Source organism: Cynoglossus semilaevis, chromosome 13, assembly GCF_000523025.1.
Source record: "Cynoglossus semilaevis isolate Cse_v1.0 chromosome 13, Cse_v1.0, whole genome shotgun sequence".
Taxonomy (NCBI): Eukaryota; Metazoa; Chordata; class Actinopteri; order Pleuronectiformes; family Cynoglossidae; genus Cynoglossus; species Cynoglossus semilaevis.
In genome coordinates, this window is record NC_024319.1 from 12,431,360 (window position 1) to 12,443,869 (window position 12,510).

General features: G+C 41.3%; 2 protein-coding genes across 3 annotated transcripts in view; one reads left to right on the forward strand and one right to left on the reverse strand.

The window, feature by feature from the left end:
• The window catches only part of LOC103388629 (uncharacterized), a 143,259-nt gene that overhangs the window by 50,122 nt on the left and 80,627 nt on the right, over positions 1-12,510 (reverse strand). Inside the window, exon 13 of the transcript XR_003051614.1 lies at positions 764-878. The gene's annotated coding sequence lies outside the window, so the exon portion shown is untranslated. The remainder of the gene's footprint in view (positions 1-763; positions 879-12,510) is intronic.
• The window catches only part of zfpm2a (zinc finger protein, FOG family member 2a), a 118,635-nt gene that overhangs the window by 40,647 nt on the left and 65,478 nt on the right, over positions 1-12,510 (forward strand). For both annotated transcript variants that reach the window (XM_025061870.1, XM_025061871.1), the window contains exon 3: positions 223-324. In XM_025061870.1, the coding sequence (XP_024917638.1) occupies positions 223-324 (102 nt within the window). The remainder of the gene's footprint in view (positions 1-222; positions 325-12,510) is intronic.

Below are 12,510 nucleotides of genomic sequence, written 5' to 3' on the forward strand. Positions count from 1 at the left end.
CTGTTCACAATGGCTCACTTACAGCCTCTAATTATGCCACGTTCAAGTATTACAAGGAAGAGTTCGAAAATTGAATGGTTTCTGCTGTGGTAATTTCCCCGAGTTCATCAGAACTGGCACATTGCAGCAGCTAATTAAATTAGTCCTGAAAAATTAATTACGGAAAGAGTTTTCCTAAATTTACGTTAAACTTTTTTTTTTTTTTTTACTTTTGTGTTGCAGGAGAGAAGAATGGCAACCGAGAAGCAGGAGAGTCAGAGATGGAGACGCAGAGTGACAAGACCAGGCATGCTGCAGTGGGACCAGATGAATGGGACGGACCAAGTAAGAACCCTCTTTGTCTTAGTGAGCGAGACAGCTTCAGTGGATTGATGGACAGAGGAGGCATTGTTTTAGCCAAGTATGTAGGTATTACAGCCAAAGAACAACAAATGCAACCGTACATTTGATGTTGCGTCACACATTTTATGTCAATATTATTTCCTTTAGGAGTAAACAATGACAACTTTGAACAGAAATGCCATTGATCTAAAACAGAAGTTAAAAACACCAAAGCCTTATGCACTACAAAAACGTATTTGTTGAATCCCTGCGATCTAACAGTGTAGTAACTATAGGTCAAAGTTTTGACCTTGAGTGGCTTCAATCATTTGCATGGCAAGTGTTGCATGCCCGTTTGTAGACCTATTGTTTTGACTTGAGACGTTTCAACCCTGAAACTCTGACATATCAATACCATGACAGACCATGAGGTTTAACTCACGTGACTCGAGCGGCCGCGGACCACTGACAGACACTTCCACTGGGATTCCATTGTTTTTGATCAGGACCAGGAGCACAGGCGTCACAAACACGGTGATCACATCTCCATTCATTTTCTATGGACGAAGGAAGAAAGCACAACATGTGAGGCTAAGTTTAAACATGGAGATGTTATCAGTGGCAGGAAATAATAAGGTGAAAATGCAACAATATCGATGCCCAGTGTTCAAGAACAGCCATGGAAACACAATTACAAATAAAACTAGCCACACAAACATTCACCACTATAAGCTATGTTTGAGCCCTTCATAAATGCTTGCAGGTCTAGTTCACTTTATTTATTTATTTATTTGGTAGCAGAGCCTCACATCATCACTGGGATTGATATTACATTAAACAAGAACGTTGTACAGCAATTACTGCTCAGCAATCGCTGCACCCACACTGCTGAACTCACAAAATATAATTCCTCTCACTGCATTAACTGACCTAAAGAAATGTGTTGCAGGTACATGCATTTGTCAAAGAAGAAAAAGGGAGGGAGGGAGAGAGGGAGAGAAAGAGCTAGAAAGTGGATTTGGGCAAGTTGCGCTTGCTAGCTCGAAGCCCCCTGGGGTGTGTATTTTATACTGACACTGAATCAGTGTTATCGCACCTATCAGATAATGCATTTATCATTAAATTTCACATTTGCATTTAAATCTGTGGAAGGAAATGAGCATTGCTAGCTGAAGATAAGCGCCAGGACGACAGTAATAAACCATCACTGTGATCAGTCAAGAGACAGGACTGAGGGGGTCAGCTCAGAACTATGGGGGCCATGACAAAAAGAAGGCAACACATGCAGGGAAAAGGCCCCGCTTGGGCGAGAAAATGCTGAGCTTAAAAATACTTTTCTTTGAAAAGGAGGGATAAATGTAGAATGACGAGATGTATGACTGACTGTAATTATGCTCGCACTTTCTACTTAGCCATCAGAATGGGAATTAGATGAAGAGGAGGTCACTGTTGTACGGGGGGAAGAAGGAGAAAATGGAGCGAGACTTACATTTTTGTAGCAGTATCTCATGTAAACAGTTAGGATCGTTGTGGTGCAGAGAGGAGGGGGTGTAAAATGTGTGTGTTCATCTATTACTGAACATCAGCCCGATTGGTTAGCAGATATAAATTAGCATCAACACTAAAGACCACAGCACTGTCTTCTTACCTTCTTAGACATTTCACTTTATTTGGATAAAAGGGAACACAACCAGTCACAGACTAAATAATCTGTAAATACAAACACAGTTGTCGTCCATATTTTCTACTGCTTGTGCCAACGTCCTACTGATACCTGCTGGGTTCACATGTGACTGTTCAAGACAGGACTGTTTGAACTGAACTTCATATAAAAAAGATCGGTAAGCGATTTCCACAAAGTAACTGAAGACTGACTGAATATAAGTACATATTGTCACGTATATAACATATTGTCATTTTCAGAGCTCGAAATAATATTTAAAAACTAGCTTTAATTGGCAGTGCATTGAATGTCTCCAAATTTGAATTCAGCAAGGGATTATGGGGATTAGGATTGTAAATAAGATTTTAATCTGATTGTGACTTCCAAGTGAAACTGACAGTAAACAAACAGAGCCGCAGGAAGCACAGAGCAGGGTAACACACTTGTGTAAGTTACAAACCAATTAGTGAGTGACATACACCGTGTGTGTGTGTGTGTGTGTGTGTGTGTGTGTGTGTGTGTGTTCTTGTCCTCTGTTTTCTTAATGGACACTACAGAGTGGGCCGAAATTAATCTTGGTGCATAATAATGCCATTCACTCTCCCATCGTGGTTTGCCATGAAAGGTCATTTCCCTTTTTAATTTTTCCCATTGTGCTGTAAAAGTCAGATGGGCATGTTATAATTTGAATAAAGAGGAGAATCAGACGATCAGATAGGAACACTGGAAATGACATGACTTCCTGTTCGCAGCGATTAAAAGCAAATTTATTTAGTTGGGGACTGTCTACCCTTTAATCTCTTTGTCAGTGTGCCGATAGTCGGGCATTCAAAAGTTCTTTGTTATTCTTTGGCTTAAGTTTAAGCAGGTGTGATTATGATCGCCAACAGATAATTTTTAATCACCCCGCGTGTGTGCATCTGAATAGGATGTGTAATGGCCGTTAACATAAAAAGAGAGTGAGGTCTTTTAATGAGGTGGTCTAACACGGAACATGGCCACCTGCTTTGGTGATACTATTGAAGGACCTCCATTCCGTTTCCCTTTTGCTGAGTAACAACAAAAGCCTTTACAATCTATATCCTGTAATTGAACATTTTTTCTGTCCTGCACGTTTCATCTCCACTTGAGCCGCTCATGTCGAGTGCTGTCCACGATTGCCCCCCTGTTCTGTGATTCTCTTTCTCTTTCTGTAGAACAGTAGAGAACGGCGCTGAATGACTTGCTATTAATCTGATGACTGGTTCTTCGATGTTTGCAGAGTCTCTGATGTGGAACACCCAGTCAGCTTCCCTTTCTCTCTCTGCCAGTATGTCCTTAAGCAAATCTGCGCACTGATCTTCTGTCTCGTGCTCATTTCTCGTCACGGATTTTCCACAATCACTTTCTGATTTAGGAGATACCGTTCCACGCAATTCTTTTCATTTTCTGACAGTGGTAATGATTGCAATCTGACTCCGTCTCATCCTCTCGCACTCACTCTGCTCTGGGCTAATTGGGAACGGCGTGTGTTAGTTAGCTTACTCCGCTAATGAACTTGTTCTCAGCCTTATCTAAATACGTTCCCATGTAAACCACACCCTCTCATGGAAATCCAAGGTTTTGTTAAGAGCAGTAATTATAATCATTGCCATATCATTGCAATTGTCTCCTCCGTGAGACAGAATATTGTTTGGTGCAACAAGTTGTCATACGCTGTAATTTTGTTTCACTGTGTTACACAACAGTGTGTTAGTGTCAGATAAAAACATTGAAGCTTCATGAACTGACGAAAATAAAAAAAAAGCACAAAGGTAAAAACTTGAGTGACATCTCATTGTAAATGTCAGCCTCAGCATCAAACAATGACACGTCAGCATTTTTGATACTGCAGCAAATACAGCTACAGCCCACAGTGAACGAGGAGATGCAGTGAGAGGCGATAAGTGTGACAGAGCAGTAAGGGAAGTGATACGATCGTCACCATCCTCAAATCCTCTCACTTGGCTTTTTCCTGATGACTGGCATGGCCCAGCTTGCTCAGCTCCCGGTGCCAGCTGGGCACTGACCAGGGCAAGACATGGGTCAGGTGAAGGAGCGGCCATCTGAGAATCTACCTGACCATCAGGCACAGACTTGGAATGAGCCAAAAGGAACACCCTCCCCTGAAATACATAAATCACCCCCACCTATCTCTCTGTCCTTTACAAATTTGCTAAAAATTCATTTTGGACTGGCGTCATCACAGAAGGCTGTGTCATCTAAAGCATCTTTTTACCCAAATATAGAGAAAACAATAACCACTTTAGTTAGGATGCACATATGTCATGCTACTGTAGGAGAACTAAAGGACCAGATGGTCAAGATAGTGTGGCAGGTGCCTTAGCAAATGTTTGCAGTTGCCCATACAGCTATTTATATCACGGTGAAACACAGACATGCAAATATTTGCAAAAGGACAACAGACCCTTTTTTGTTATGAGTCAAAGCAATCATTGGATAAAACAGATGGAAATAAACCTTTCTGGCATCAGTAACCGGAAGCTTAAAATTCCACTGAAGCATTTAACTAAGTATAAAAGAAGAAAAAAATTAAGGAGCAGACTATAAGAAATGGGTGTAGCTATCTGGTCCCAAACTGTAGTTGTACGATGAAGACACAAAAATGTCTTCATTTTCCCAGAAACTCCATTTTCATATGTATATATGTGTTTGGGTCTCAGTACAACAAGTTTAGCAATTTTAAGAAGATTTCTCAATTTTAGAATTATTCAAACTTGATGATTTACACCAAATGTTACTGATAGAGAGTGCGTGAATAACTAGTTATAACTGCATTTCACTTGTTAAGCTTGCAATAAACAAAGCATTTAAAAACTCAGCACTTAAGTTCAGGCTCAAGTCAGGGTGTCGTCAAGAAAGGTGGGGCGAGTCGAAATGGGAGAGAGACAAACGCAGCACCCGGTTGCAGATTAGGCTGCAGAAGATGAGGGCGTAAAAGGGATTTAATGGTAGGATGGATTAGAGAAATCCTTGTAACAATGTTAAATAATTATGGTTCCAGCCGAGATCAAAGCACCATTGATTGAACCCCTCAAGCCTTCAGCACAGAGAGTCTTGGAAAGCAAAGATTTGTAAACTGGTGTTCAGACCACTCCGGCTGCCGCAGTTAAATTGGATTGGAAATATTAGGATACAGATGAATCCTTCAGGAGACTTTCACTGAGCTTTTGTCACCAGAAATGTAGCTTGGGAACGTCATGAAAGGTTTGATAGTGTACTGTCTCGGCAGAATCATAAGACGAGGATGTCACAGCTGTCTCCACTGATACCTACGCGTTTTAAGTAGACTTACAGACACACTTGACTGTTATATCAGCAAACTCCAAACTTTCAGGACTGTTTTTGAAAAGAGGTTTTTACTTTTTCTCTCTCTGCTGCGTCTTGTAATCAGGAAATTTGGACGTACATCACGGCTGTTCGTTTTTAAAGAAAAGGGAGGTTTTATCTCACTGCTCCAGAGGTTTATTCAAAGTCTTCTGACGACTCTCACAAAACATGAATGACACTCAGATTGCTGATAGCGATGATGAAAGTCCATCATCAGGCCCTGTGTGAGTTCTGCACTCTGACTGAAGTAAAAATCAAATTGGGATCCAAGTGCTTTGTATAAATATGGTGTGGCTGTGTGTGTGTGAGTGTGTGTGTGTGTGTATTTTTCCCCAAACATGGTCAATTTCTATGATACATTGTGTAGTATTTAGCAGCATCTTGTGGTAAACACACTCCAGATTAGACAAGTGTAGCTTTTCTTGTGTAATTTAGTGCAATTTAAAGTTAACCAATAACATATTTCTATTTTAGCTTCAGCTGGCCAGCTGTCCTATTCTACTGTTTTAGACATTTTAAAAAAATGTGGCTAATAGCTAATGCTTATATAATCTTTTGTTGAGTTTTTGGCTATCACTCTATTTTTACCTAACTAAATGTGGCCTATTTATATAAGAATACAAACATATGCGTTTCATACAATGCCTTACAACAGTGGTCCCCAATGTTTGTGGTGTGTGACCACATTTTGACATCACACATTTCTAGTGAAGCCAGAGAATTATTTTTTTCTAGAATTAGTTTAAAATCATGTTTGTTTTACTGTGTTGCTTATACAGATGAGCTAACTGACATTTGATTTGATTTTCCCTGATCAAATAAATATTGAACAAACAATCTCTCAAACAATGGATTTTGAACTGGCCACATTGAAGATTTGAAAGATGGAAAGTATTACAGCGCTTCAGCTTGTCGTGTCATTTAATTAATTTATTTATTTTTTTGTTAATTACTACACATTTCAGGTGACCCCATTTGAATTCCAGGCGGTCCCACCTGGGGTTGCGACCCCAGGTTGAAGAACGCTGCCTTACAGTAAGCCTGTAATTTGATGTTTGTGAAAGGGTGCAGGCTAATGGCTTTTGTAGCTTGAGGTCATATTTTTAAAACTATTTTGACATAAAGAACAACTGTGGTTGTTGAACCCTGTGACTATTCTAATACATATTTACAGAAACTCAATTTGACCATTGTGGAATATTTTTGCTGTGTGATTTTGGTTTAGATTAGCAATGCATTTCTACCATCATCACCTGTGTGTAGAAAACATACCTCCTCCTAACATCACAAACATGCAAGCCAAAAATACAGGGTGTGTGATTATAACGGAGAGATATGCAACAAGAGATTAGACAAATCACTGTACTCCTGCGCTGCAACGCCTCGATGCAAATTTAGCCGCTGATCCTCTATAAAGTACTAAGAGGCTTTATGGAGGAACTTCATGGTTGTTACTTATACAATCTACAATAGGACCAAATACAGTCACTGTTCTTATCATCTGAGGAAGATGTCACTTTATTCACTGGTAGTTCTGTGTGGAAAATGGAGATGCAGCACATTGAATAAGATAATTCCCTCTCGGCCACTTTGTCTGCATTTCAGCCCAATTTGTGTCCACTTAGAAAGCCCGTCTCCTGTTTAACTGCTAGTACACTTCACTTGGAGAAGTGCAAAGAAATGTGGGGGTATAAAATGAGAGATGCTGGCTAAAAGAGAGGCGGAGTTAAAGCTGCACTGCTCCCTGGTTGTCTTTCTGCCCCGGGGGACTTGACAACCATTGCTTCTTTCTTTTGCTCTCTGAATATGTTTGTTCTGCGACGTGCCTCCCAGGCGCTGTAGCTGCACACGTTTCACAAAGAGGTATTAATGTAATTGGCTGAATATTTGATGTGTGTATTTAACATTAACATAGAGACGCTATGACACAGGCTCTGCCCGTGGATATAACACAAGGTAAACTCTGTATTGTTCAACTGAAACTCTCATGCATATGTTTTTCTTTTCTTTTTTTCTACTTTTATTCGCATTTTGAGTACTTTTAGACTCAAACGACAGACCTCACAGTGTGTCTGAGTAACTCTGCTTTTTAGTCACCTTTGTATGCATGACTTTGCACAGCATTCTGTAAAATGAGGACTGAACTGAAGCACTTGAGATAGTTCCTGCATTACTGACTGCATGCTTGAAGCTTCTCCGTTCTTTCACTTTCTTTCAAATCTTATTTGGCCTCATTACAACAAGCCACACTTCATTTACAGCAGAGCTGTCAAACTCATTTTGGTTCATGAGCCGCATGCAACCTAATTAGAGGTCAAGTGGGCTGGACCAGTACAATCACAGCATAATAAATTATAAATTACAATAAGGCCATGTTTTCCCCTTTGTTTTCATGCAGTACACGTTTATTAGATATTTATAATTATTTATTTATATTTTATGAAATAATAATTTTACAAAAAATATCCTGAACCTGAAGTGTGTGTGTATTTATTTATGTTTTCAAAAGTCATCAAGGAGGCCGTTTTGTTTGACACCCCTGGTTTACAGCGTTTAAAGCCATCACACTGATGTGTGTTGATACCCAAACAGTGGCCCTGCATGTGAAGGCCTCCCATTGGTGAATAACAGCTGGGACCAGCTTGTCCCACCGTCACGCTAATTCCACCTCCGTCTCCTTCTTTTCAGTGTTGGGCTGTTGTGTTGGGGGCACTTGTCAAGTGAATTAAAATACCAAATAATAGCAATAATAGTGATAATAAGAAGTTAATAAAATATGGCATGTTCCTCGCTGATTGTGCGAGTGTTGTGGTATTCAATTATGCAATTTTCATTGGCATATTAATCATCTTTTCAACAAACAAGCCGCTGTTAATTAAAGCAAAGCATGGATAAAGACGTGTTCCCGGATCATCACTCCGTTTATCACCGTGCACAGACCCGCAGTTAAGTAAATTCAGGCTGTGAGATGAATTTCAATCATCTCCTCCTGTTTCCTCCTCAGTGTACTTGTGTATGTAGTTAACCATTTGTTTATCCACATTGTGTTCAGAGGTGGGGTCGTTTGTTTTGTTTTTTTCTCCCTCTTTTAAAAGCCATCATGTTGAAACAGTTCAACATGAGCAGATCTTTTTTCTCCGACACAGATTTGTATGTAAACTTCTCTTTGATTAAGACAAATTAGTCCAACCGACTGCGGTGGAATAAATCGAGGGTTTTACTTCATCTCTCGGTGAACACATGCAGCGTGGCCAGTGGAGCTACAGTATGTGACATCTTTGTACACACAGGACAAGCTCGGTCTATTGTGCTCATCGCCTTTCCAGATTTTTTTTTATGCCACCTCCGTGCTTTCCTCATTGGTGGAAGGATGGAGATTATTCAGGATCTGGTTAGAGATGGGCTTCTCTCTAATCATAGTTCGCTGCCTGTGCTGTCATTCAGTCACTAAATAGAAGTGGGCAAAATGTCTGGGTGACTGGAGCAGCCAGACAGTCATGCAAGTACTTGAGTTCCGCCAGCAGAAAAAAAAAAGTGAAGGCCAGGCATCTGTAGACATGTGGCTTGTCCCTGTCCCTTCTTTGTGGAGCAACTTTATCAGCTCCAACCGCTCACCCACTTGCGGAACTGTAGGACCAGTCGCCTCTTAACTTAAACATAAGATCTTTGTGGTTTGATGCATTCGGCTGCGCTGTGCCCAATGTGGATCTGAAAGGCAAACACGACTTCAGTGTTGCCGTCGCCCATCACAAGATCACACCTCATGGAAGAAAAAAAAAAAAAACTTGTTTCTGCTGTATTAGCTTGAATCTAAATGCACTCAAACAGACTGTTGCACTGGAGCAAGATACTCCCCTCCTCTTTCTCCGGCCCCCATCAGGAGGTGAGAAAGGGAGAGCTGATGGAGAAAGAAAGAAAAAAGGGAAGGAGAGAGGGAGAGGTAAAGGGAAGAGAGTGGGAGATGGAGATGGAGAAAGAGGAGGGCGTGAGAGAGGGGGAGAGAGAAAAGTCAAAAACCTCCATATAACAATGCCAGAGAAAAATCAGAACATTTTCCAGCGAAAGATGGGCCATTTCCAAATCCTTGTGCCCTATCAGACAAATTAAAGTAAATCAAGCATGAAATGAAGCAGAAGAGCCTGGAGATAAGGCTCCTTTAAGTCGTTTACAGATTAGGACAGAGAGAGAGAGAGAGAGAGAGAGAGAGAGAGAGAGGTGCATCTGGTCTGGCAGCGAAGGAAGGAGGCTAGTTTCTCATTTCACAATAGCAGCCTGTGTATAGGATTACTCTCCCCTGTCACCGACATGAGCAGCAGTGGGGGAATGGATGTCGATGAAAACGTGTCTAAATGTGTCCCTCCAGAAATGTTACGAACCCAAAACCTCTCAGTGTTTACTGAATGTGACATGTGATAAACAAACACGTTCCATGTTCATGTTTGACCCTCGTGCACTGCACTGTATCACTGTTATTCTGAAGGGTCGCATCCTCACCTTTTCTTATGCTCCAATGGATTGCCTGGCCATGAAGCTAAGAAAGATTCAAATGAGTTTGGGATTGGCTGAGAAAGGTCACGTGACTGTACGGCTGTCAGTTCCTGTGCGCGTGTAAAGCGCGGTGTCAGATCAGGTTTCAGGGAGGTGGGAAAATGAGTGGGTGGCGGGTGGATGTTGTACAAAAATATTCGCAAAAATGTGATTTAATTTTGATGTTGTGTTGCTTTGTTAAATATGCACTTCTCTGAACAGATTAATTACTGTTTTATTTTAGTGCTCGCATATAATCACAACATAATTATGGATGGAGATGCTCAGAGAGGATTGGGAATTTTCACCCAAACAAACACGCGAAGGCACAAGCACAAACACAAACACACTGATGTCATTCAAGCAAGAACTGAACACACACCTCCACCCTCTCACACACACACACACACAGACACGGCACACAGGGTGCACTGCTCTTTGATGCCGCCCCTCCGAGCTCTCTGTGGATTTTGTTTCTCTCCTTTCGTGTATCTTTTCTCCCAGTGATGAGAGGTGGGCTCGGCTGCCGTGCTCAGCCTGCCCTCACAGAGGCGAGAGCCAGCCCCCGTCATCGGGTTAGCTGCTCTCCAAAGCTGCGACCTTGACCTTCCCTGGAACCCGAGTCTTAGGTTTAGCTCCTTTATCACGCTATCTCCAGGCATTTAAAAATACTCCTGAAACTCACTGATTTAACCCGCTTTTACGCTGTTCACATCAAAACTGGATGAAAAAAAGCCTAATCCATCTTATCTGTTGACTGTCAAACTGCTCTGGCTAAAACCTACTCACAAAAGACAACTAGGTCACACAGGGGGGAAAAAAAAGCAGAATTCCCTGTTACCCAGTGGAAGTTGGAGTCTGGTAATTGACTTGGAAAGAGATTCAGGAGTGCTGTAAAAATAGTCCCCTCTTAAATTAACTCCATAATATTCAGACGTCCAGGTACCAATGTTAACTTTTTAATGTTTTCCACTAAAATCTACCAAGGATTTATCCTGTATTTGTTTACCTGTTGTTGCTCACCTTTCTAACATATGTGCAAACTGTTTTTGGACTAAGGTTTGTGCACTTCCTACAAATGCAATAGTCACATAATTCTGTCAACAGGAAGCCATAAGTCAGCCTGTATTATAGAGACTCATCCCTTGGTGGATGCTCCTTTTACACCAAGTCTAAAACCAGCTAAATAACTGTTTCTGTGTATGAAGTAAAATACAGACTTTGTCTTCAGCACATGGAGTTTATATACTAGGCTCAGCTGTGTCTTACTGCTGATAAAACCAGGGGAAACACATGAAAGTTGTGTTTCTTGTGCAGATGTTTTTTTCCCCCATTTCAAATACGTACATCTCCACTGAACCATCAATTACTCATTCACCCTGACGCGCTCAGGTGCGGTAACGTCCCTTGATTTTAAAGGAAAAAAAAAACTAAACAGCTAAAGCAATCTGATTCCAGCAGTGGTGGTGTGTGTCCTCTAGATGTAGTCTGTGATATGTGCGATATCTCTGCGTGAGGACAGTCATTTTTTAGGTTTTGCTGTCTCACTTTACATGCCATCAATAGAAGCTGCAGTGCTTCCCTGCAGACGAACTCGGAGATCGTTGTCAGCAGGAGAGCTGTGAACTTTGTCGTGCTTTTGATGGAATTGTTTGACAGCTGCTCTATTTCATTCCATGCAGTGACAGCAAACAGCAGTCTTTGTGTTGATAGTGTACTGCACACGCAGCACTAACAAAATCTACCAACAGCAGCTATTGATGTGAAGTCAAAACATCAACAGTAACTTTGAACATTGCTGCAAAGATTAGAACCCAACAGGATACAGTGCCATACATGTCAGTACAGCACAGCTGAGATGGTCGGCAGGTTTAAAAAAAAAAGAAAAGAAAAGTCAATAATAACAACCAGGAAGAAACAAGTGGAGAAAGAAAAATTAAATTTCAAAGGCAATAATTACGTGATCTGTGGAGAGGGCAGGGAGAGTGAAAACTTACTGACGCATATTGAAACAAGGACGTAGATAAGTTGCACTTGTGGAACTAAAAAAATACTAAAGTCTGAGAGAGAAAGAAAAATAAAGACAGATGTTGAGTTTCTAATTCATTTCAAATGTTGCGGTGAAATATTCAAACCTAAAATGATAGAATTTTGTCATAGAAATTAAAGCCTGTGCATTTAAAAACACTACATCACATTTCTTTGTGGGGCATTTCTTTAGAAAGTGCCCTCCAGAGGAACCCCACAGAACCCTTAGCCCCTCCCTCCGACCCCCTGCTCAGCCTGTGTCAGTGTCAAAGCTAAAATGCCCCTAATCCCCTCAACATATTTAACTCTGTCCCTACTCCCTGACCACTGCCTGAAAACAAGCCTGGCCTAAAGGGATGATACTGCCCCTTGTGTTTGGGTGGAGAGGCCTACTCTGTAAACTGTCTGCCCCATGTCATGGACCATGGAGGTAAAATGGCAGCAGTATAGTGCAGACTGGTAGATGTCAGACGTGGGTGAGGAGGTGATGGAGGTCCTCCATGGTTTCAAACCAACCCCTTTTCCCTGAGATTATAATGTGGGCCGTGGGTTATAAATGATGCATTTTGCTGACTGGAACCTGATAATCGTGGCTGGTTGGA